The sequence below is a fragment of the Haliotis cracherodii genome, unplaced genomic scaffold (genome assembly GCF_022045235.1).
Source record: "Haliotis cracherodii isolate W230 unplaced genomic scaffold, xgHalCrac1.p SCAF_5, whole genome shotgun sequence".
Lineage (NCBI taxonomy): Eukaryota > Metazoa > Mollusca > Gastropoda > Lepetellida > Haliotidae > Haliotis > Haliotis cracherodii.
In genome coordinates, this window is record NW_027266308.1 from 61,591,477 (window position 1) to 61,617,763 (window position 26,287).

Genomic DNA, 26,287 nt, shown 5'->3' on the forward strand with positions numbered 1-26,287 from the left:
TAATCCCACTCCATACCATAACGCTGCCGCCCCCAAACCGATCTTCTTCCATGACACAATGATTGACGTAACGTTCACCTCGACGTCGGTACACTCGAATCGCTGTGGCTGAGGTGAAAACGAGACTCGTCAGTGAAAAGAACTTGTCCCCACTGCATGGCCGTCCAGCGTAGACGCTGTCTGCACCACTGTAGACGTGCTTGACGGTGGTTTCCTGTCAAAATGGTACGTCTGGCGGGTCTTCTGGCGACAATCCCTGCACATCTGAGGCAACGACGTACGGTTTGTGAAGATATTCGTCGAAGGCCAGGGATACTTCTTGCAGTCACTGTTGCTGGCTGGAATCGATTTCGTAGGTGTGTTGTTCGATTCCAGTTGTCGTGTCGATTATTGGTTACACGTGGCCTGCCACTCCGAGGATGGTCTCTGACTGCCAAATGGTGTTTCTGTGGACGTTAAATTGTCTTGCAACATCACGTTGACTCGATCCTGCCTCAAGCATACCAATGGCTCGCAGACGCTCATTTTCGGACAGGCATGGCATTTGGTAATGTTGAATAATTGCGTAATTGTGTTGTTTTTCTGAGTGGTTGTTGTCAGCACGATGCTAAACAATGCATATGGAATCCCGTTGAGGCACATGTGTTTATACCCATTACTGGGCAGTGAAATGCATAGGGCTTGCATAAAAGTCAACTTTTGCATGGAATGCATGCTTTTCTGTAGCAGTTGCGTTTTTGTAACTTGATTCCATACATGTACTACAATACTGAAACCGAACTTTACTTGTTTGAAAAATACACTAAAATATTGGTGTCATAGGAACTTTTGTTGTGGGGTATATTTTATTTAAACATCTTTCGAATGAGTAGTGTTCACAGTATATTATCTGGTTCGTCGTGTTATTGTACTTGACACCATAAAGACATCCTCAGAAAAACCAAGATTAAATAACTGGATGCTGTTTACACAATTCTGTATCTGCATAGCTAATCCATTAATGAAGCAATGTAGTAACCTCAAATACATCCTTGTACACCAGATTTACAGGAAAACGTGTCGGACATAATGTCATAGTTTCGAATGCATGTTTTTACAAAGTAACAATGTCACTTGACATTTCACCCATTTACAACTCGAATCATTTGACATTAATAATGACAATATTGTGTTCCTATCAACAGCTTTAGAAAAGTTGCATAGAATTTATCACCTTTGTTTCCTATAAACCTATATATATGATAGTTATTCCTATGACTATATGATAAAACATGTTCCATACTGTAGACAGATCCTATTGAGACTCCAAAATATTTTCGAAATACCGACCTTTGTTGATAATAGAAATGTATATTTTACTAAATATACGCAAGAGAAAGATGTTCTGATGTTGTTTGTTGCACCTTGTTTGTGTAGTGGAATAATAATCCACACTGATCTGTTTTCGTGCAGATATATAGTTCTAGCTACATGTAACGTACTAATATGTCGTGTGTACCTTTAAAGAATTCTGATATTACACAATCCAAACCTGGGGATTTATTGCGATTTAGCACTTGTATACCATCAATATTGCACTGCCATGTTATTGGGGAATCCAGGATAGAATCGTGTCCTCTCCATCTTCTGTGTGAGTGAGGCGTTAAACAACCAACCAACCATCTTCTGTGTCTACCACAAAGTGTTCTTCTACTTCATGCATATTGTTAGCTGGAAACGATTACGCTGAGATAGTTGAACCACGCCTGTTATTTAGTAATGTGGTAGCAAGACAACAAACATTTTATTGAAGGTTGATGAGAACAATGTGTATTGTGAAATAGTTGCAATTGAATGAGTACCGCTTTCATGAATAAACAGTTGTATAAGTTCACTGTAAACTTATCTATTTACTTATATACAACTTAATCTTATATAACTTAATCATTTTGTACATATTGGATCATAAGGACAAAACAGCGACACAACCCTTTCCTTATCCAATAGAAATCTCTGCATAAAGCAGAGTCGATTGTACGATTCCGACTATATCATGGGCATGTGCTTATGAATCTCTATCAAATATTAACGCTACCAGGTGTTCGCGAAAGGTGAGCGTATCATGCCCCACCATTGACACCCGTCGCAAACACACGAAGACAAGTCAAAATGAAGGGAAGGGAAAGTTGACTATTGAAAAGTAGAAGTCATCCCTTTTATCATACTGTCTTGAGGAGAGTGTTGTGTCACTCTGAATCTTTAGAATCTAAGAAATCTGTACGAAAAGCATGCGTGTATGAATCACTATGATGATACTAGGTGTTCGCGAAATGGTGAATGCGCCTTGTCTCACCGGTTGCACCCGTTTCAAGCACATGCACACAAAGGAACATAAAATTAAAAAAGGGAAATGCATCAGACATTAGGTTGGTCACTGATACCCCACATGTATAAAACTTCTCCACATGTCTACAATGAGATTAGTTCATTAGCTCTTAAAGTAAAATATGATAATTGTTCTTAATAAAGTACGATATACATGGCGGTAACTGCTGACGGAAAGGACGTCGATAATAAATGAGTAGCCTTGTTCAAGCTCACACATAAATGTCTGTATAAATAATGTCCACTGTCAAGTGTTGGTTTTACCCTCTGTGCGGTTATAAGGATAACAATCTCAAAGTGTCAGCCACAAAGGATCAATTACTGTTGTTTTAAAGGAAATTGAATTTTTGATGCATTTTGTTTGATATGTTTTGTAAACAAATTAATAAATAACGTTTTACAATTGGTAGAACAAATTAGTAACTGATATTGTTAGTGGGTGTAAATGTGTTAAAAACATTGTTCCCCTGAGAGGGTATTGTAAGTATTTAAATGCATGTCGTCGTATATATTTCTCATTTTGATTTTGTGGCTAAAACTATCGCCAGCGACTAAAGGGAAGATGTAAATCCTGCTTGGGGATCATGCGGGTAGCAGAGTTACCGTAAGTCTCTTTGCTCCCTAGTATGGTGATCTTCCTTTGGTCCCCGGCCGCGTCATACCAAAATTCGTTAAAATATGGTAGTTATTGGTACCCTGTCTGGCGCTCGGCATTAAGGTGCTAAAACATGGACTGGTCGGCTCGAAGTCAGTATACGGTGTCTGAGTGGGGTATTCATGTTAAACTGCGGCATGGTATCTCAGTGGGCAAGGACTATAAATCGGCATCAGTCCGGACTAGTACAAGCACACACACACACACACACACACACACACACACACACACACACACACACACACACACACACACATCGCTATTTTAGTGCAATAATCTTGGACGCGACATTAAGCCCCATCTCACCTCACCTCACCACTTCTTTGGTTGAACAAGGGATGTAGTTCTATTGAAATGCAACTTCTTTATTACAATGACTGCGACATTTCGGAAAAGATACAGCGTTATCTGACAAGAATTGAACATAAATGTGAAATAGGGAGGTTATATACATATGGATAATTGATGTTTATACAAGATAACGTTTTCATAACAGAAAAGGTTAAAGTAAAAAGCCAGAATGATGTACATAAATAGGATGGGTAACACAATACCGTGACTGATATGGACAAGTTGATTGGAAGCCAGTATAAGAGAGGGATATATATAAGCATAATGAACACGGAAATGAGATTAAGATTGTTTAGTGATGAGCTCATTGTAGGCCTTTGGAAGTAATAACCCTGATCTTTATTGATGGCTGATTGGAGTCTTTTGATGTGGAAGGATTCTATGTTTCCTCATCTTGTAGTTTGCATCATTTCTGGTGAGTACGTTGATGTTGTTCCAATGGATGCTGGGGTCTTGATGGGCTTGGATATGGTCAGAGATGGCGGATTTCATTTAAACAAGAGACAAATAGACTTACAAACAATCAACATGACGGTCGAGAAAAACATATATGGTTAATTAATATCAGTAGCAACAAACTAGTTTCACGTTATAAATACTATATATAAAAAACCAGTGAAATGTGGACATACCCTGGAGGAGCTCCTCTACGTAATCCAAAACAGGAAAAAGGGCACAGCCCCAGGATTAGACCTAACCTCTTACCAAATAATTAAAAAACTCCCCCTAAAACTGCTCCAGGCACTACTCAAACTATACAATCTCATCTACCTAAACGGACAGGTTCCTACTCCCTGGAAACAGGCCCTAGTCATACCAATCCCTAAACCTAATAAACCAGCTAATCAAGCTAACTCATATAGACCAATATCCCTAACTTCAAACTTATGTAAAGTAATGGAATCAATGGCTAAAAATAGATTACAACATTACTTAACCCAAAATAACACCATAAACCCAGATCAAAGCGGTTTCACTCCTGGCCGCTCAACCCTAGATAACCTCGCCCGACTAGAACAAGATATTAAGACAGGACAACTAAATAAACAATATACCACAGGCATCTTCTTAGACTTCTCTAAAGCTTTCGACATGGTATGGCACGATGGGCTAATACAAAAACTTAAAAAAATAGGACTCAAAGGTCAGATAATAAACTACATCCAGGACTTCCTAAACAATCGTAAAATAACCGTGTGTATAGACCAAGCTCTATCGGACCAATGTCCCCTAGAAAATGGCACTCCACAGGGCAGTATCCTCAGCCCCACCCTCTTCAATATAATGATAAACGATCTATTCGAGGGTCTATCCCCTAAAGTAAACACATCAAAATTCGCGGATGATGGAGCCATCTGGATCCGCACTAAAAGCATGAAAATGGCCAAAAATCTACTCCAAAAATCTCTTAATAAAATACAACAATGGGCTGTCAAATGGGGCTTCTCCCTTAACTCAGAAAAAACAACAGGAATAGTATTCAAACATAAAAACATGAAACCCGCCTCCCCAATCCTCCAGCTAAACAATCAAACAATCAAATTTCAAAAACAAACCAAATTCTTAGGACTTATTTTCGATGAACATCTCACCTGGGATGCTCACATCCAAAACCTAACAACTAAATGCAGTAAAGACCTAAACACCCTAAGATGCCTAACTGGCTCTAACTGGGGAGCCTCCAAAGATACTCTCCTCTCTCTCTACATATCCCTAATTAGATCAAAACTAGACTACGGCTGCGCCATATACAACACCCTAAACAACTCTCTATCTAAAAAACTTGACTCAATACAATATCAGGCTCTCAAACTCATTACACGCACCCAACATGGCACCTCCTACACCTCACTTCAGGCCTTAACAGGAGAAATGCCACTAAGTCTACGCAGGGAACAGCTAAGCTTAAATTTCTGGGCCGCGTCCCAATCAAACCCTCTCATCCAAAACTTAATAAACCAAAACATCAGCCCTAAAAACCAAGCTCTAGCTCGTAAACACCCCTTACTTACCCCAATATCCCAAAGAATAACAAACTACCTAAATGAACACCAAATTAAAAATCTTAAACAAAACTGCAAACAATCAAATATCTTCACCCCTAAACTTAAAATACCCAAAATAGACACAACACTAGCTAGCCAAATAAATAAACAAACCGACCCAAACATAGCTAAAACTACCACACTAGCATACATACACAAAAATTGGCCAAATTGGTGTCACATTTACACGGACGGATCCTCAGATCCGACCTCCAAACACACGGGTTTCGGAGTCCATACCACACAACCAACTAAAACCACACAATCCTTCCGACTCCCAAATAACCAATCAATATTCACGGCCGAACTAATGGGCATGGCCTCAGCCCTCCACAATCAAGAATCCAAAAACAACCAAAAAATCCTAATACTTACTGACTCCCTAAGTGGACTACAAGCCCTCCAAAACAAAAATACCAAAAACCGACATAAATTAATAAATCAAATACTTAAAAGCTCCAACGACCTAACAAAAGCAGGCAAACAAATAACCTTCTTGTGGATACCCGCCCACGTAGGAATATACGGTAATGAAAACGCCGATAAAGCAGCTAAACTATCCCTCAAAATCCCAGAAATAAGCTTAAACTTACCCATCTCAAAATCAGAAATTAAAAGTGTAAACAAACAAAAAATCACAAAAAAATGGCATAACCTATATCTAAACTCAAATAGCCAAATCAAAAGAGTGCTCAGCAAACCACTAACCAAACCAAAAATTCTCCATCCATCCAAAAAAATCGACAGAGTAATCACTAAACTCCAAACAGGACACACCAACCTAAATAACCACCTAAAAAAATTTAAAAAACACACTACAGGTAACTGCCCACACTGCAAACAACCAGAAACCCCAGAACACGCACTCATCCACTGCACACACTACCTAACACATCGAACCGCATTACAAACCACCCTCAATCTAAACAAGGCTCTCACTCTAGAAGCAATACTAAACCCACAAAATAAACTAGAAAACTTCAAGGCCTTAGGCGTATTCTTAATAAAAACGGAACTAATAAAACGCATCTAAAACCATAATAACCTACCAAATCAAAATCACAAAAACAAACAATCATCCACCATACCCAGCTCCCTTAGTTCTCCTCCCCAACCCCATCGGCATCTATTCCAAATCTCAAAATTCCCAAATTCTATATAAGCAACCCCTAAAGCCCCCTCTTGGGTTGCACAGACCACCCTCGCCCCTTTCGGAAACACATTAAATGGCCTGGCCGGGCCCGTGTGCGAAATACGCATCAGTCGGAAAGCGCACGTTAAATCTCCAAAGTAAGTAAGTAAGTATGGACATACCCCAACCCCATCGGCATCTATTCCAAATCTCAAAATTCCCAAATTCTATATAAGCAACCCCTAAAGCCCCCTCTTGGGTTGCACAGACCACCTTCGCCCCTTTCGGAAACACATTAAATGGCCTGGCCGGGCCCGTGTGCGAAATACGCATCAGTCGGAAAGCGCACGTTAAATCTCCAAAGTAAGTAAGTAAGAAAGTGGACATACTGTTAGTCAGTAAAAGCGGAACGATGGTGTTATCCTCATATCACCTATAACTATATACCAAGTCCAGGCAAATCACATTTTTTCCTATTTGGATATTTGAGTGAGTTGGGTTCAACACAGCTTTGAACAGTTTTCCAGTTATATCACGGCGTGTCAGCTTTAAGTGGGAGAAAAGCTCGAAGTGAATGAAGTCTTAGACGTTTACGGGGCGGTCGAGTAGCCTGGTGGTTAAAGCGTTCGCTCGTCAGAACCGAAGACCTGGGTTCCATTCCGGACATGGGTACAATGTGATAAGCCCATTTCTGGTGATATTGCTGGAATATTGCTAAAAGCGGCATAAAGCTATACTCACTCATTCAGTTAGACGTTTACCACTTTGTTGAAACCCACGAAAACGAGTATGACGCAGACAAATCTCGAAATATTATCGGGTTTACCTCGGATTTGAACCCACAATTATAGACTTCTAGCGTGCCAAAGGGACTCTCTTCTTCGGCGCGCGTGACGTTTGGGCCATCCGTGCCCCTTTAGAATTTGCAAAGACGTCTGATATTATATGGACGTTTCATACAGACGCTTTTGCTGAATCTTATACCATATTCACAGATTCACAGTTCTAACACAAGACAGGCGTGAGTGAATGTTTGAGTTTCAAAGACTGCCTATTATAAATCAACCCTGTTCCCGGTACTCAAACAATACCGAAACATATTGAACGAGCGATAAGGGATCAACAACATTGCCCGTGTTCCAAATTACATAAATAATTCACACATTGACTACTGACCCCCACACAGACTCGGTTATTGACAATCGAATCTGAATCAAAGGAAGACATTTTCCTCGGCAATAGCGGCATATATTGTTCAATTGATTATATGAATATGTACATACTGTGTTCTCCCTTCTAAGGCTATGGGATATTAATATCTATGAATGTCGTTAGTGGTTCTCCGATACACACATCTGGCAATGTTCCAATCTATCAAGCAGTTAGCAAACAATTTAGACTGATATGATATCAGTTGGTCTTGTAGATATCAGTAATATGTTGGTAGATAAAAAGAGACATTGTTGACAGTATTATTATAATGTTGAATAGATCCGTAAAAGACATATGATTAAATATAGGTCGTAATTTGATCAATCAGTTTTTTTACCTTTGAATGTGATACAAGTAGTTGACTGAGATATTAGTGATGTTCAACATCACTTTAATTGTGTTTGTTAATATACAGTATCACTAAAGACTTTTCTCGCCGCGAATAGTTGCATGCTGATGTGGCGCTTTTCTAATACATATGTGGGGATAAGGGTGGTCCAGTCGTCTAAGGCGCCGCAACTCAACGTTCAGAGTTGTGTCTCTTGGGCATGCCAGAAACTTTGATCGAGGGTTCGAATTCCGGCTCGCGCCCATTATGGTTCTAGGTCTGTCAACAACATACCCGTGCTGGTGGGATTCACCAAAGTTGTAGGCGTCTGAGCACTGCATCACTTCGTGCTTTCCTCCCACAGTAATATTACTGGATATAACAGGAATACTGATCAAAAGCGGCGTTGAGCCCAACTCATTCACTCACATATATAAGGAGTGACTGATATATTCTATGGCCAAGCTAGTCGGTTGGTTGGTTTGTTGTTTTACGCCGCACTCAGCAATATTCCAGCAATATGACGGCGGTCTGTAAATAATCGAGTCTGGACCAGACAATCCAGTGATTAATATCATGAGCATCGATCCAAGGAATTGGGATCGATGACATGCATCAACCAAGTCAGCGAGCCTGACCACCCGATCCCGTTAGTCGCCTTTTACGACAAGCATAGTCGCCTTTTACGGCAAGCATGGGTTGCTGAAGACCTATTCTACCCCGGATCTTCACGGGTCCTATGCCCAAGATAGAAAGACATGACCTAAAGACATTAAAATGATTAATACTTTTAGCATTCAACTAATTATGTACGGTAAAACAAAAGTGTTGTCATGAGCACCTGGTTACTTAACAATTATTATGGTGCTGTTCACATTAAAAAAGCTCGCTAACATCCAAATTGTGTGCTGTGCATTAACATCCACGTGCAAATTGTGTATCATGACCTTAAAGTTGAGGAGGTGTCTTCATGAATATGTTTTATGAAAGGTGCTTATTTAATTTCAGAATACATCTATATTTGTGACCAACCATGAGATGAGGCACCTTATGGGTGATAAAATCACATTTTGGCTTTTCTTTATAACTACAGCATCTTCCTAACACAAAAATACAATTCACAAGCTTCAATATATATATTGGTTGTAGTAAGTTGACGTCAAACATCTTCACGACGTCATAGCACAATTATTGTGTCCTTGCACCAAAATGGTCCAATTTCTCCTGGTGGGTCACAAGTATTGAATTTTATAGGATGCGCATATTCAATTAGCATAATGTACAGTGAAACTTATTTAACTCGAACACTTGACACTTAAATTTGACATATCGTAAAAGACGAGGTTTTAAGCTTATGATCTCGAATAGGCACTTTGGGTGTTCCGAACTTAGGATAACTCGACATGCTCCTGAGCTGAGGAGATTTCATGTTATACTAATGATGTAGAAACAATACTATGACTAATCAATGTTACATAGGTATGTCACACCGTTTTTCAGGAGAATAATTGTATGAAAGGATTTGATTAGAAACTGTAGGAGTTCCATTCACACATCTCTTACTTTACCGTTTGCTATGCCATCTTCTATATTATATTGTCTTGCAAACATTACGTAAATTACAATATGCTTTCTGTCATATCTTTCTATTATCACAAAAACTCACAGCCCAGCCGATGTAAAGTTATTCTCTATTATGATTTATTTTATTAGGAAATCAGTTTTGTCTTCTTATTGACCAATATGTGTGCTGGGAATATGGAGATTATTGATCAGACAGGTGGGCAAATCTCATGAAGGTCACCTTGTTGGTTTTCAAGCACAGGTAAACATATGATTTCTCCGAATTGTTTATACAACAGAAGGTGCAGTCTGGTATCCTCATTACCGCCAATCTGATCAATGGTGAAATCATTTTTAGTAAACAGTTCAATAGTTCGTTAACAATCACCAATTCATTGATCGTATGTCAACTGTCGAAAGTATCTATGAAAATGGAATAAAAAAGAATGAAGTATTTTGCCTCCAATTTGTCTTATGTATGGTAAAAGCAGCTTTACACATGGTGGTCATTAACTTACGTCTCCTGGTGTGTATGTATATTCTTCATTGGATTGTCATTGCCACGTTCAACCCTGGATTAGCCATATATCAGTACACGAATCAACCTTACACGTGCAATATACACTTTCACCTTGTTGTTTGTAACGTGAAGTGTGTATTCATTTATCAACTATTTCAGTAGTGACGGGTGATCCAGTGGTTTAACCAATATGCCTCGCATGTCCAATGTTCATCCAAGGGTCCGATGATCGTTGGTTCCACAATAATCACTGATACTGATCCACACATTGTTCGTAGACATTTACAACATTCGTTACTTTCATGGAAGCTGACACTGATATAATGTTCAGCTGGCATCAAACCAGTCACTCACTCACTCACACATAGACTCCATTTCAACGGGGAGAGTAACTAATGACTTAGGCAAGACATAAAAGCATATATAACAAAACATGGAACAGAACACATGGAAATCCAGTAGATCAGGACCTGATTCATTAATCCTGTTATTTGTTACTAGATCATGATTGAGCACACATAGCAAAATAAAACATGGCAACCTGTACAACATGTCGTAGTCGTGACATAAGATAAAAATGTGACACAGTATATCAGTTCTTATCCAATATTTTATCTTTCACAAACGCCATTATGTGTAGCAGAAGCTCAAATAACACGAGGCAAACGATTTTAACAATCTCACAAATTGACCATGGGTGTCTCTATCATGGAACACCAGTATTCACCAACACTAAGTACCAAGATGATATACCCCCATATACAAGTAAACACAACATTAATTGTTAACAAGCAATCATTAATAAGTATTCCAGCCCTAATTACTGGATTTCGCACCAAAATCACTAAGGCACTAGTTACATACTTCGCTTTGTGCAGCAATGTCGTATACGCTCTCCCATCAACACCAGAAGAGCTGTACCAAGGCCAACTCCCAAAAAGTAGAATGCGCTCTGTAAGTCAATAAGTTCTATTACTTTGGCCTGTACTTGCGTCTGGCCAGCACATCCGCTCCCCTTTGGCCACCACCTACTTCTCCATATCTGGAGTAACCCGCTTTGTTCAATTTTCAACATCCTGAAAGATGAAATATTTTTATGTCATTTTTGTTGTCATTGGCATTTTACTTCCGATATGTCAGAAGTGAATGTTTAGTGTAATGTTTGTATTGACAAGAACTTTAATACAAATTAGGACAGTCTGGTCATATAAATGTTCAAACTGAATAACGGAACAGAACCTCACTTAGCGGATTGTTCTACATATAGAATTCTAATGTACATGGTAGAATGTTACTACAATGAGCATAAGTAAGGATAAGATTTATGAACTAAAAACTTCTTTATTACAATTATCAGGGACGAATCGTTGTAGGTTCTAACACCGTTATCAAGCCTGATGTACAGGTAGGAGGCAGTGTTAATACAGTAGAGTAGATATCAGATGTAGTTACACTGGAGTGGAGTGGAGAAGCCTGTAATGTACACAAAGAGGGTTGTAAACATATTGACCGGCGAAGTCAGTAATATAAATAAAAGAGTGAAGCCAGTAATATTAACAAAAGGATTATGACTGATTGGGGTCTTTGATGAGTTGAATCAACCATCCTCTGTAAATCACTTGCTTGATAACGGTGTTAGAACCTACACCGAAACGTCGCTCCTAATTGTAATAAAGAAGTTGTTTATCCATAAATCATATCCTTACTTAGTACTCCAACTTCTAAATGACTCTCAAAGAAGTTACAATGTGCATGTTGATTTTTTGAACGGAGTGACGGAACTGAAACTCACTTTTCCGATATCATTCTTCCATAGGGAGAATTCTGAGGCAACCCTACGGCATACGTTATCTGGTAGAATGTTTCTTCAAGTAATATCAAATCACAGTTGTCAAGGGACCATATGTCTATCACGTCCCGGTCGAACATGAAGATATAGGATCCAGCCTCAACGTGGCTCCTATGAAGACCTTGATCCAGACTGAGAACGTCAGAATTACTTCTGTTTTGGTTCACTATTCCTTTCCATATTTTCTTGTAATCACTTCTGTTGGATGTCTGAAAAAAATGAATGTCATTTCAACCCATTTTGCGTTTGCGCTGTATGGTGGATTTGTCATTGGCACTGCCGATTTGAAATAGAGGCGGTTTTCAGGTGAGCCTTCAATTTGTGTTTACGATTACCGCGTAAACAATTGATGGAAGATAAGACCATTGCCTTTAACCGTATAATGATCGGTACACCAATGAAACAAACATATATTTCAACGGTATTGTCCTGACAGTGGCATTCTTGTGTCCATTCTTGATCAACGAACATAATGATGACAAGCGTTTTAGAATGTTGGGTGTCTTGTATCTTTGTTTAATGTAGGCTAGAATAATTTACAGCCACCGGTGACCAAAGTGATGGCATAAATCCTCCTGGGCAATGATACAGGTACTGTAAGTCCCGAGTAAGGTGGTCTAACTTTGGTTATTGGTAGTCTATAGCCTGGTATTCATTGATAAGACTTAATCGGACTGTTTAACTGTCTTTTGTTGACACAAATGTTTAAATGAATGCCTTGTTTTCATAGCTTTATGGCTGAATATTGCAGAAGCGATGTAAAATGATGACTCACTCACTATATATATACCAATAATAATCCGGTTATTCAAATAATAGTGTGTAGATGACTGATATTTCGTATACCTGAAAGAGAGTAGTCCACATGCTCCCGCCATCAGTTCCCCAGGTGTAGTCAGTCTGTTCAGTAACTTCCGCCAGTGTTTTAAAGGGAGGATAGTTTTTGGACACGGTAAGGAAAGCGATGAGGTTCCCACTGTACGCAGCCACCACGATGATGCAGAATAACCATACAAAACTGATGAGGATGCGCCCTGGTTGGGATTTAGGAAGGCTATCGCTACCTAAACAGTAAATGCAACATGCTGTTTGAAACAATCATTAGATGTGTTTAGTATTAAATAAGTCTTAAATGTAATGGCTTGGCGATTTGTTTTAACCTCTCAATCTTAAGTTACTTTGAAATCAACAAGACGTTCCAAGCGGTGTTTGAATGAAAACCACTTAAACCTTTTTATTCCCGACTATGCTGTTACGATTACATAATATGCAAGACAATGTTCGGCTGAGGAAAGTCCACAGTAACCAATGCCTGTTTTAATAGCATGAGGCATGGGTGGCCAAACTAACATTATCATTACGTTCGGGTCAGCGTGACGAAATACCGAAATGTCACTGTATTTTATATACATTCACCACTATATTCATATATGATTTCATGTGTATCCTAAAAGAGATAAATACGTACCGTGTTTGAAAAAGGTGCCGGATATATGCCACATACTACTGCTCAAAACTTCCGCCATGCTGATAGACAGTTTCTTTTTACGAATGTTTAAGAATTCCATTCCACTAAGAAAGAAAGTCATACTGACGAAGACAATTCCTAAACACAGAAACACTTCCCACTTAAATGGTTTGATCAGCGTTAGCCATTTCGTGGACATTTCATCAGGTAGTTTATAGAGAGCGCCCCCAGCGTCATAGTAGTAGGGGTAGACGAAGTCCATGACCTTCTCACGTTCTTGCGTCACTGTTAGTGGGGCCACAGCCATGTCGACCTCCTGATCATGATAAATATATATCAAAATGTATATCTTCAAATGTATATCTTAGAACTGAAATAAATATATAATCAGGGCAACATAAATTAACTAAGATTTAAAAACTGAAGGCGTTAGGAAATGAAGGAAAATGGATATTTATTATGGGTGATTTTGGTTAAGTGCTGTTTTCAACGTCAGTTAAATTGATTGTGAAGCGACACATGAATAAATACCTATAGCCCAGAGCACAGAGATGGTGCTGAACGACACATCAGGGATTGTAAATTGGGCCAAACAGTATTAGTGAAAGAACAAGCTACCAAATACGTTCCTGTATAGATAGTGTATTGTAGTAGATATGTTCCTATAGCACACTTACATCTTATTTTTTAAATGACGTTGACAAGAAATTATTTAAATTGTTTTGTCTCACCTGTCTTTCCAACATTCCGACTACACCCGTCCAGGAACCATTAAGTATTCTTCCATACTCGCCGTCGGGTGGTTCTAGTACTTCATATCTGTGTGATAGAAAACTAACATAAGTGTTGCTTCCACACTCGCATTCAACAATATAGGTTAATGTTCTATCGTGTGATTGTCTGGTTTGTTGATGTGCCGCCGTTGCATGGTAGGAGTACTGCTGTGCGGCGTCAGGCAACAAACACATATTTTTTCACGAAATTGCATTTCCGGTAGGGCAGGACATACTTTCCCTTTTCGCGAACCCTTGGTGTCATCAGTCAATTTCAGTAATCCACCCATATACTTTTCACCGCTATTTTGCCGGAATCTGTTTCTTTGTATAATCGTGACGGGTCATTCCCTGACGTTGACGTTTTACATTTAATGGTTTGATTGCTTTGTAGTTACCTATTACCCTTGCATATGTATGTATTGTATTACTGGACCAGTGGAGACAGAAGATAGAGATAGAATAGGTCTTCAGCAACCCATGCTTGCCTCAAAATGCGACTATGCTTGTCGAAAGAGGCGACTAACGGGATCTGGTGGTCAGTTTCGCTGACTTGGTTGATATATGTCATCGTATCCCAATTGCGTGGATCGATGCTCATGATGTCAATCACTGGATTGTCTGATCCAGACTCGTTTATTTACAGACCGCCGCTATATAGCTGGAATATTGCTGAATGTGGCGTGAACCAAGAATTAAATTAAATTAAATTTTTGGATTACTGAATATGAACTAAACATAAGATAGTAAGTTAAGTATGACGATATATAAAAGTGAAGTTCATCATCGGCTGTGAAATAGCATGTTCAGCATCCTATATTTAAACTTGTTCATGTACTCAAAAAGTGAATAAGGGATACGTTATCGCTGCAATGACCAATCTAGCAATCCCACAGTGGCCTGTAAATAACCGAAAAAGGTCTTCATAAAGTAGTGGTTAAGAACGACCCATGGCGTCGGGTCACGATGATACACAATCATTGTGGCGACTATGCTTGTCGTAAGAGGTGACTAACGGGATCGGGTGGTCAGGCTCGCTGACTTGGTTGATGCATGTCATCGATCCCAATTGCGTGGATCGATGCTCATGATGTCAATCACTGGATTGTCCAGTCCAGACTCGATTATTTACAGACCGCCGTCATATAGCTGAAATATTGCTGAGAGCGGCGCTAAAAACAACAAATAAAACAAACATCATTGTGGCATATGGTAACCACGGAATCCTCAACGGTCGGCTTTTAAGAGGAACTTTGGACCTGTTCTACATATGTGTGGTGACAACCTATGATCAGTCATCCTACTTACGTGAAATTAAATGTTGACGCCAACTCCTGAAGAAGATCCAGACAAATTCCTGTGTAAATGTCCTTCCCAAGTGTGCTGTTCTTCATAGCAAATGGATACAGCTGAAACCATACACTGACATGTACATTCCAAACCCAACTATGAACACTCTAAAGGCGTTACTCGTTGCAGGTTTTGCGGCAAAGCTACAAACATGTTACATAAAATGAATCGTAGGTTTGTGCTTTATACGGCTAAGATATTGACTTGATGTGTGGGAAGTTTACATGCGCGGATATTAAATGATATGTTTGCATTCAATGAAGTTATTTTTAAGCTGGGTTTTGGAAGCTGAAGTATTATTGAACACATAGTGACCTTTTGGTTTCGATGTCGTTTTTTCAATGTAACGCTTTCGAACATGTGTGATTACATTTTCAAACAAGTTGGATAGCACACTTTCTAAATCAACCTTGTCTTTACTAATAAATTTGTTATATCAAATGATTGTTGGGCTACCTACAAGAATAGTTACTACTTGAAGTTTCCTCTTGTTGAAACCAAAATGCTTGTTTGGAAATATGACATCAGGCACTATCATTTCTCCTGATTTGCTCACATAACCTGCAGGGCTCCACTGCCGAAATGTTGGTTTATGCAGCAATGTTATCAGGTGACCGTCCAAACAGCTATTTGTTGCTTGCTGGAACAAATGAATACATTAATAACGTCACGCTGTTTAAGTGCCTCAATCAATAAATTAATATACATGCCCTTTTGTCATTCTGAATATAGTCGAAAAAACTGTATTGATAAATATTACATTTTTATTAAAAAAACATGATCCATTTTTAGATCGATAGTATTCCAACACAAAGTGGTACGCGATTATTTACGTAGGTATAACTTTATGTTTTGAAAAACAGAAATACATCTAATTCGTTGCTTTTTTAAATACGTACTTCTGCAGTACATTACACAATATGTTGTTAAATTGTATAATAATACAGGCATCATTAAACTAAACTTCATCCACCACTTCATCCACTACCGCTTACTTTCCGCGACAATCCAAAACGCTATACTGCAACTTCAGTACTATTCATTTTATTTTCATCGTTTAGTTTTCATATACATTGCGAAATGTTTGTGACTTATATAGGTTCAATCCGCGTGACGATCCGGGGTAGAATTGGTCTTCAGCAGCCCATGTTGTAAGAGGCGACCAATCGGATCGGGTGGTCAGACTCGCTGACTTGGTTGTTACATGTCATTGTATCCCAATTGCGTAGATCTATCATCTTGATGTCAATCCCTCGATTGCCTGGCCCAGACTCGATTATTTACAGACTGCCGTCATATAGCTGTGCTATTACTGCATGCTGTGTTAAGCAACGACAACAACAACAACCACAACAACAACAACAACAACAAACTAGCAACAAACATATATATGTTCGAATACAATAAGCGTCCCGATTACAACCTATGACTAATCAAAGAGGAAGATATCGCCGACCTGTGTCACTTTGGACTTCATCCCACTTCAAGCTGACACGCCGTAATACAACTGAGATACTAAGAGTCTGACAACCCTCCTCACTCCCTCGATCCGTGAAGATCCATGCTTGCAGTAAGAGGCGATTATGTTTTTTCTGAAGAGGCGACTAAAGGGATCGGGTTGTCAGACTCGCTGACTTGGTTGTTGCATGCCATCGTATCCCAATTGCTGCTCATGATGTCAATCACTGGATTGTCTGGTCCAGACTCGATTATTTACAGAGCGCCGTGATTTAGCTGTTATATTGCTGACTGCGACTATAAACAACAACATAAACACTCATGATCACTCACTTACTAACTGATACAATGACTTGTGCAACAGTAAGAACTAACACACGCATGCAGTAGGTTACCCTCCAATCTGCTGCAAGTTCAATACATGTCCGGTTGACACTCGGCTGGTGAAATAAAAATTCAGTAGAGCATGGATATAAAGAACTACAAGGGGTCGAAGAATCAGTTTGTTATATACGTTGTATGTTATTTCAGTCAAACTGTATGTTAAGCGAATTCTTTAATGGAGTTGCAAAAGGACCTGGAAGTTGATAAACATATACTGAACAACAAACGTTCCTGTGACATTGTATAAGATTTAATGCAAAGTTATGTTTTTTACCAAATCTGAAACAATTTCGGTTTGCAACAGATGAAAGACTCCTGTAAGTGTTCAAATGGTTTGATTTGCCATACTGACTTCAGAACATGCATGATTTCATAAAAGCACATGAAAATGGCAAAATGTCAATTTATAAATCAATAGCGTGTGTGTCCACCTCTGGTTGTGATGCAAGCAACACATCTTCGTCTCATGGAATGAGGGATATCTGTCCATATCTGCTGGAGCATGTTTCGAAGTTCCTGGAGTGTTTGTGGAACACGTGGTTGACGTCGAAGCGTCGAACCATCTCATCCCACATGTGCTCGATTGTTGAGAGATCAGGGGAGCGAGACGGCCAGGGAATGACATTCACGTTGTTTTGTTGAAGATAATCCTGAACAAGTCGAGCAATATGAAGCCGGGCGTTGTTATTGTTGAACGGTAATCTTGGCCATGACGACGCTAAAACGGTAGAACAACAGGGCTTATGATCTCGTCGCGGTAGCGCTGTCCATTGAGATTTTCCTCTACCGCTATCAAACGGGTCCTCTGTCTTGCTGTAATCCCACCCCATACCATAACGCTGACGCCCACGAACCGATCTTCTTCCATGACACAATGATTTACGTAACGTTCACCTCGACGTCGGTACACTCGAATCCGTCCATCGCTGTGGCTGAGGTGAAAACGAGACTCGTCAGTGAATAGAACTTGTCCCCACTGCATGGCCGTCCAGCGTAGATACTGTCTGCACCACTGTAGACGTGCTTGGCGGTGGTTTCCTGTCTAAAATGGGACGTCTGGCGGGTCTTCTGGCGACAATCCCTGCACATCTGAGGTGGCGACGTACGGTTTGTGAAGATATTCGTCGAAGGATAGGGATGCTTCTTGCAGTCACTGTTGCTGGGTGGAATCCAGGTGTGTTGTTCGAATCCAGTTGTCTTGTCGATTATTGGTTACGCGTGGCCTGCCTCTCCGAGGATGGTCTCTGACTGCATTCGTTTGTTGCCAACGCTGCCATAAACACCGTTAATGCACATGTTCTTTTACCCGTTCTTGGGTAGTGAAATGCATGGGGCTTGCATAAAAGACTTGTGAATTGATTCCATACATGTACTACAATATAGAAAACCAAACTCTACTTGTTTGCAAAATACACTAAACTATTGGTGTCACAGGAACTTATGTTGTTGAGTTGTTATGATTCCTATTGTATGTAATTTTCTAGTATAATGATTTGAGGGATCTCGAACTATCTAAATTTATAAAATTATATTATTAGGAAATATGACAAAAATACTGAAATATGCTGCTGGAATATTTCGTTTAAAAAGAAAACGAAATAATGTGGATAAAACCAGTATTCATAGACACCCGTTTCACTGTATCGAATTAAACTTATAACCCAGGTTGAAATATTTACGTTTTCTCTTTTGCACGTCAGTAGTAGTATTAGTAGTATTAGTAGTAGTAGTAGTAGTAGTAGTAGTAGTAGATGATGCTGATGCTGATGCTGATGCTGATGCAGATGTGTTACTTGCCATTAATACTTGTTAATACGAAATTTGTAATGTCCGGTCGAGGAACGACAGAGAGAAACATAAATGGTGATGCCACAGATCTGACACCGGTTCGGAAACGCCTTGTATATTAAAGATGCACATCCTTCATTATGTATCGTAACACACGAGGCTGTTTTTGAGACTGGACACTCGATTTTTGATTGGAAACTGGAGCAGAATGAGCCAGAAAATACTAATGAAGAAAGCTTTGTACACCATCCACGGACTGTTTCAACAAAGCAGAGTCTAGCGAGCAAACAATTGTCTACGTTTGCATTAGCAGAGGAATGGAGATCTTGTAATAGATTCACATGTTCAGAATAGGATCGACTGCTTCCGTGGTCTAGCGGACAGCGTATCATACCAAAAGACGTTAAAAGATAGTACTTGTTGTTACCCTGCCTAGCTCTCGGCATTGGGGGGATAACACAAGGACTCGTCGAAAGTGTAGTGTGTCTGAGTGGGGTATTCACGTGAAACTGCTTCATGGTATCTCGGTGGGCTGGCACTAAGAAGCGGCAGTAGTCCGGACTTCTACAAGCAGACACTTACACAGAGGACACATCTCATAATAGGATCACATTATCATACATGCAAATACTTACCTTTACCGTCCCGTATGGAAGAATGAGCGATGGTAGCAGAAGTGCAGCTACGTTGTCTAGTTCATATTGAACATCCTCTATGACATCGTAATCCTCCATTGACACCAACAACAACCACGCTGACATCATTTTTATTGCTGTCTCGCGGTCGTCCATTTTGTCAGCCTGCCAAGCACATATTTTCGGAATTTTACACATATGCTTGCTAAGATTGATTGTTGATGAACGTTTAGTAACAGGGCATTTGAACTTCAGTAAATGTGTTACTTGTTAGACTATGGTGCCAATTTCATATACTTTCAGTAAGATATAAACTGCCGAGCAAAAGAAAATACCTGCTTCACCCTGTTGTACCTCATGTTCCTTGAAACGTCATGTGCACGTCACCTGTTGTGAAATGCTCATTGATATGATGCATTAAACATCGCCTATGATACATTACTATCAAATACATCACCATCGAATAACCATGTCTTGTCTGTTTCATGTTTAACCACCATCAAACATGTGTATATACTTTCTTTTGCCCGACAGTTTACGTTTTGAATAATAAGCATAGTAGAAGATATATATGTGTCGTTTCCAGATTAGGATTAGCGTTCCCAAGCAACTTAAGCTTGTTGCAAGACGCTGGATGGGGTGGTCAAGCTCGGTGACTATAGGTTTTTTACGATATAACTGGACATCATTTTCCATGACGATAGTATGACGACCACGCAAACTGTGTAGAGGGAGTGGGTGGGGTTGGTGCAGGGCGGGGTTGGGTTGCTTTATCGAAGTATACTGAACATTTGGTGAGTATCCTAAGTGCAAATATATTAGAACACCACATAACAGGCTCCTTTTGGGATACGTTGTAACAAATGTGATACTACAAAATTCCTTCGTGGATTACAAAATGCATCCCACCCAAAAGCGGTACCCGAGCTTGATCATTATTTCTATCACAACGTTAGGTTATGGTTAATATGGAATACAGGCAGAAAACCGAATACCTGATCTAAAACTCTCCTTCCGCAAGTGCCATCACACAAAATAAAAAAGTTCCTCTCAGATACCGGGAGAAGTGAAATTGCTCGCTTGATAAGATCATTAATCTCTTCATCTGTGTAATTGCCATTCACCTTGTACATCAAGCACTGAACATTGAGTTGCGACAGTTGTGCCGAAACTGATTTGACGATTGCATCTGAAGGAAAACAGTGTGATAAATCGTACATTAAACATTGTGTCAGTGAAATATTTAAAGGAACAAAATGAAGATTTTGCCATTTGCAGCTTAACAATTAGTTAAAGGTGATATACCACAGGTTAAGCTATCTTTAACAAGTGAGTAGAATGGGATCTATGAAATTGTTCTGTCTGAAATAGAATTGACTGTTGTCTTGGTATCGATCGTCACTTGAATATGTCAAATATTGTTGTTCAAACAGGGCCCTCAAGAATCTTTAGGAGTTCAATAATGCATTCAGCAGACAACTAACCTAAGACAGTGGTGGTTTCACATCTCCAATGGTGTCCCATAAACGACACAGAAGGTAATATTTACGCTCACACCGCCGGAAATAACGGACATTGATTTCCTATTACAATCTGATGATAAAATGAACGTTAAACCTTTCGTTCCTTAAAATGCTAGGTATTGAGTATCCAGTATTGTTTTTTCATTCAGTCTAATAACTTATAAATATATCAAATCTCTATATTTCACACAGATTAACTCAAGCAAACCATCCACTAAATATAAATGTTGTCGACGTTTCAGACATTTTGGAAGCAATATGGGTCTCTGGTGAATATACATGTATCAGGTATGTGAATGTTGTCGGCCCTTATGTTTGTTTCATGTCCAGAATTTACGTTTAGGTGTTAGGTTTATTATTTTTCATTCACGTAAAAAACCATTAGGATGTGTGTTTAGATGATTAATGTGACGGATCGATACAGGTGAAACATCACACTCAATGTTGTATCCGTTTAGAAAGATAGAATTTTGTATGTGCATAAACAGGTAGATACCCGTATGTACGTTAATGTAATTATCTTCAGGGATATGGGACCAGATTGAAGCAATAAAGTGTCATACAGAAGTAGTTTAAATCTAACCTAGATTTAACTCATTGAGTGTGATTGGGAAATTATGTTTCAATTAACTTAGCAAACAAATCTACATGAATGAGTCATGGCCCTCGTTGTATTCAGATCTTGAAATGGAATAGTGCACTTTTGATTAATTCATATCTATTTCCACAAATCATTTTATTCCATGAAATAACCAACAGTTAATATCTAATAAAAAGTAGTACCCATTCTGTCCTCATAGAATATGGTAATGAAGGACCACTTAAGGCTGGACACCAGAGAGCCTAGAAGCATGTCTGTCTCAGGCTGCAATTTCAAAGACTCAAGACATTGTGTCGTTGATGAGGTGTCAGGTCCCGAGTTTTGAAGGCATTTCTTTGTAAACATGTCGATAAGAAAGCTCGTCTTGTCCACAGAGCCATCGTGATAACATATGTGAGGAAGATTGAGACCATCCAGCCAGGACGCCGCTGCTAGGGAACCACATGCCTGGGATGACATTAACAATAGGTCGGGGCTGACCAATTGCGTGGTAACTGCAATAACAATACATTTATATCTAATTTCAAGCTGTTCAGCATTTTTCATTTTCCGAAGATCGACCCTGTATTAAGATCAACGCGATGGAAACACTATTGATTTAACTCGGCCTTGCTGGGTGTATTGTTGTAGAAATGAGAAAATGACGTGCAGCACAGACATAATTATATATTTAAATAAACGTGCGTGGAATAATTTTCCACTTTACATCATTTCTAATGATAAAACATGTGAGTAATGAATGCAATTATTATAAATACATTCCCTGTCGGAGTTGAAACATATTGTCACGATTAAAATTTTATGTTCTAATTTATAGCAGTTCTGAAGAAATGTTCGCCATTTCGCTTTGGAATTAGAAAGATCAATGCAATGGTTACAAAATTGATTTCTTATATTTCTGAAATATATACGACGAACATAAACATTCATCCTTGACAGTCTATCATCACGTTTTGCACCGATGCAGAAGTTTCAAAGCTACGGTATACATTTTGTCATAATTACAATCAGTCTGCATTCAGTTGTCATACTTTTCTCGTGACGATAAGGTCATTTCTATCTAACCAGTATATGCCCTCCACGTAGACATCACAATTAACAACATGCTGCTAATAAAATAATGACGTTTTGAACTTGAAAGAGTTCACTTGTGTTTTTTCTGGATTATATACAGTTGGCCTCGACATGCGGAAGTACCATTGTATTTCCAAATAATATCGGCCAAGAGTTACCGAAGATAAATGACATAAATAAACGCGAGGGAGCGTATTACCTTCTGTGCTGCCCCAAGCTTATTTGAACAATTAATATAAGTTATTACCTGGGCATTAGTGAGAACGGGCGTTTGAGATGTCAGAATTCAGTATCGATTTTTAGACACCGATTTGTCTGAACACTTTATAAGTAGACATAGTGCAGTTTCGATCAACTGCTTGGAAGCGCATAATGTGCCATCGACTTGATGCATTTTTGGGGAAATGGCAATGTCTACACTTTTAGAACTATCAAATGGTATATATCGATAGTAGTCTTAATAACACGTCCCGCTGTGACAGGAAACATCTTAGAAACGTTATTCAAAATTGAAAATACTTTTACGGCTATGGTTTTCTATCCAAAGCAAACCAATATACTAACTACTGATTTAAATGCAAATGTACATATACAAACAAATATTGTTTAAGGGCAGTACGTACGGTTACAAATCTTCCCAAAAGGTTATTGATTGTTAGAAACTTGTGTTAACACAGTTCCTGAAAATATTGCACTCATTTACATAAGTAAACGAATTGATTTTGCTAGCTTTTACGATGTGAATTGTATTACGTAGTATTTTTAGATTTGTTGGGACAACCTCCCCTACGAAACAGTTTAGTACATGATGTTTAAGTTAGATACCTTCCCAAAATATCAGTGATATTGAAAAATAATTTGTCTAATAAGGTGTCAATACACCAGCTAATTTCGATCCTATTGATTTAAAAAAATGACTTACGTTTAGATACCGATGCAAATGGTTGGGACAAGTCCAACAACATGGGGGAAGTGTTGAGGAAGATTCCACGAAGCAGCAAGGTTTCACGCAACGAATGAAACGCTGAGAATTCTGTGTTATTCTTCACTAAATATACTGAAATGAAATAAGAGTGTGTTTTCTTCACTAAATATACTAAAATGAAATTAGAGTGTTTTCTTCACTAAATATACTGAAATGAAATTAGAGTGTGTTTTCTTCACTAAATATACTGAAATGAAGTAAAAGTGTGTTTTTCTTCACTAAATATACTGAAATGAAATAATAGTGTGTTTTCTTCACTAAATATACTGAAATGAAGTAATAGTGTGTTTTCTTCACTAAATATACTGACATGAACTGATAGCGGTGCGTCCAAAACAGTTATTTTAAAGGTACAGTTTATGTGGTAACTTCACATAATGTGATAACATACTTCGAGTGCTATCTTTTTATGAGCAAACCAAACGAATTAGAATTGCTCATCGGTATATTGCAAGTTTGCAGCCAAACTAAAGGGCAACATTTACCATGTACGATGTCACACGAAAACAAATAATATATTCGACTTTTCGAAGCTGCCTTAAAGGTCAGTTGTACTGTAAAACGAATGACACTAATTCGACTTTTCATTATAAAGCTTGACAAAAACAATAATCAGGTAAATAAGCCTTCAGCATCTTACATGAATTAAAGCGACTCGATTGACAACAGTAATCCATGATGGAAGCAAATACATTGGTGTCCGTCGGTGATGAATTTGGATTCTCTATGTGAATAGTTTCATATTGATATTCACTACTAAAAGAATATATATCCAAAACATAAGCAGTACTTACATATATCCAAAGGAATATTTTGAGCACATCCGGTTTCAAGGATCAGTAGAAAAAAGCAATATCTGGAGAGTTCCGTCATCGTGAGCGAGGTTCCAGCACGTGAATACATTCAGCTCAGCCGCCAATCCTGACACGTTAGCTGAATATAGGAGCTGAGAGAGAACGAATAATCCTATTATGGATCAAAATCAACACTAAAGATGAGCATAATGCATTGCCCTGGAACAAATGTCACGCTCGGAAACGTGTTCAGATAAAATGTATACTTCAAAATTGCACTTTGTGACTACGACAAGAAATAGCTGTCGATGGGAATAGCCAAGTCGTTCTGGTAATCAATAATGAGACAGCCAAGTATAGTGGCAGTTATATACTATATATTCCCCAATTAGGGCAACATATAGCATATGAAACAATGGACACAATGGTCTCAGAATGTTGAACCATGGTGATTAAGGGTACGTGACTCGTACTGACCTGTAACTACCTAATGGTAGAATGGTCCACGTCCCATATGCCATATAAACATCAGGGGTGATTACCACTAATGAAATGATTTCTAAAGAGTAGGTTCTGGACACTTAGGAATCGACCAATTTATCAGTCATTTCTTTCCCATTCGATCGTATTTGATAAACATCTTTCATTCTTTAATCCCAAAATTCGCCCTTGTGGATACGATGCCTGCGTCAACATTGATGTCTGTAGCATTTGAAAACGGCAGGAAGCATACTGAATGAATGGCACCTTTGGAAAAAGGGTTTGTTTGAAATGTGCCTCTGTTTGCTTAGCAGTGCGTTAGTCCCCGGTAGGATAAAATGGCAACGAGCGCCTCACGAGCAGTTTGGGTTGTGTACTACCCAGGGAGCTGAGAATGAAAACCGAGTGCATTCTGTTCCACTGACCGGGATAATACATGTAACGCTTTGAACATGCTTTTGGGTGTGGAATTGGTGCATTATTAGTATGTACAAATTAAATACAAAATGCAGCAAAGAGAGTATGGATGATCCTGCCTGGCTGGTTAGGCTCATCATCAGCTCAGGGCCCTTGTCCACTATACACGCAGCCCAGACAGCGAATGGAAGACTTCTCCCAGGACGCGCTGCCTAGTGAAACCCACCCAGAACTTTTCGGAGAATCTGAAGACTCCCCAACACTGCAGCCTTCTGCATTACCCAGATTGTCAGAAGGACTGTATTCCTGGTAGCAAACCCGGGTACTCTCCCAATGTCTGTCAACAGATTGGGAGGTACCAAACCTAAGGCACCGAGAACAATGGGGAGTCGGACAACTTTGCACATGGGATGCAAGCGTGACATTTCGAATGCGAGGTCCGCATATTTGCCATGTTTTCCCTCAATCTTGTCAATCACATTGGTGTCAAAAGGGACAGAAAATTCAAAGTTTTTATTGGATTTATCAAAAAGGACAA

At 39.1% G+C, this 26,287-nt stretch overlaps 1 protein-coding gene across 1 annotated transcript in view; it reads right to left on the bottom strand.

Moving 5' to 3' along the window:
- Positions 1-11,026: 11,026 nt before the first annotated feature.
- The window catches only part of LOC139443969 (glutamate receptor ionotropic, delta-1-like), a 33,724-nt gene continuing 18,463 nt past the window's right edge, over positions 11,027-26,287 (bottom strand). Inside the window, exons 3-15 of the mRNA XM_071224858.1 lie at positions 24,853-25,004; positions 23,996-24,130; positions 22,182-22,493; positions 20,871-21,064; positions 19,876-20,040; positions 17,464-17,508; positions 16,071-16,250; positions 15,569-15,669; positions 14,219-14,306; positions 13,488-13,803; positions 12,866-13,083; positions 11,963-12,228; positions 11,027-11,246 (exon numbers count right to left, since the gene is read on the bottom strand). Of these exons, the coding sequence (XP_071080959.1) occupies positions 11,027-11,246; positions 11,963-12,228; positions 12,866-13,083; positions 13,488-13,803; positions 14,219-14,306; positions 15,569-15,669; positions 16,071-16,250; positions 17,464-17,508; positions 19,876-20,040; positions 20,871-21,064; positions 22,182-22,493; positions 23,996-24,130; positions 24,853-24,961 (2,349 nt within the window). The 5' untranslated portion in view covers positions 24,962-25,004. The remainder of the gene's footprint in view (positions 11,247-11,962; positions 12,229-12,865; positions 13,084-13,487; positions 13,804-14,218; positions 14,307-15,568; positions 15,670-16,070; positions 16,251-17,463; positions 17,509-19,875; positions 20,041-20,870; positions 21,065-22,181; positions 22,494-23,995; positions 24,131-24,852; positions 25,005-26,287) is intronic.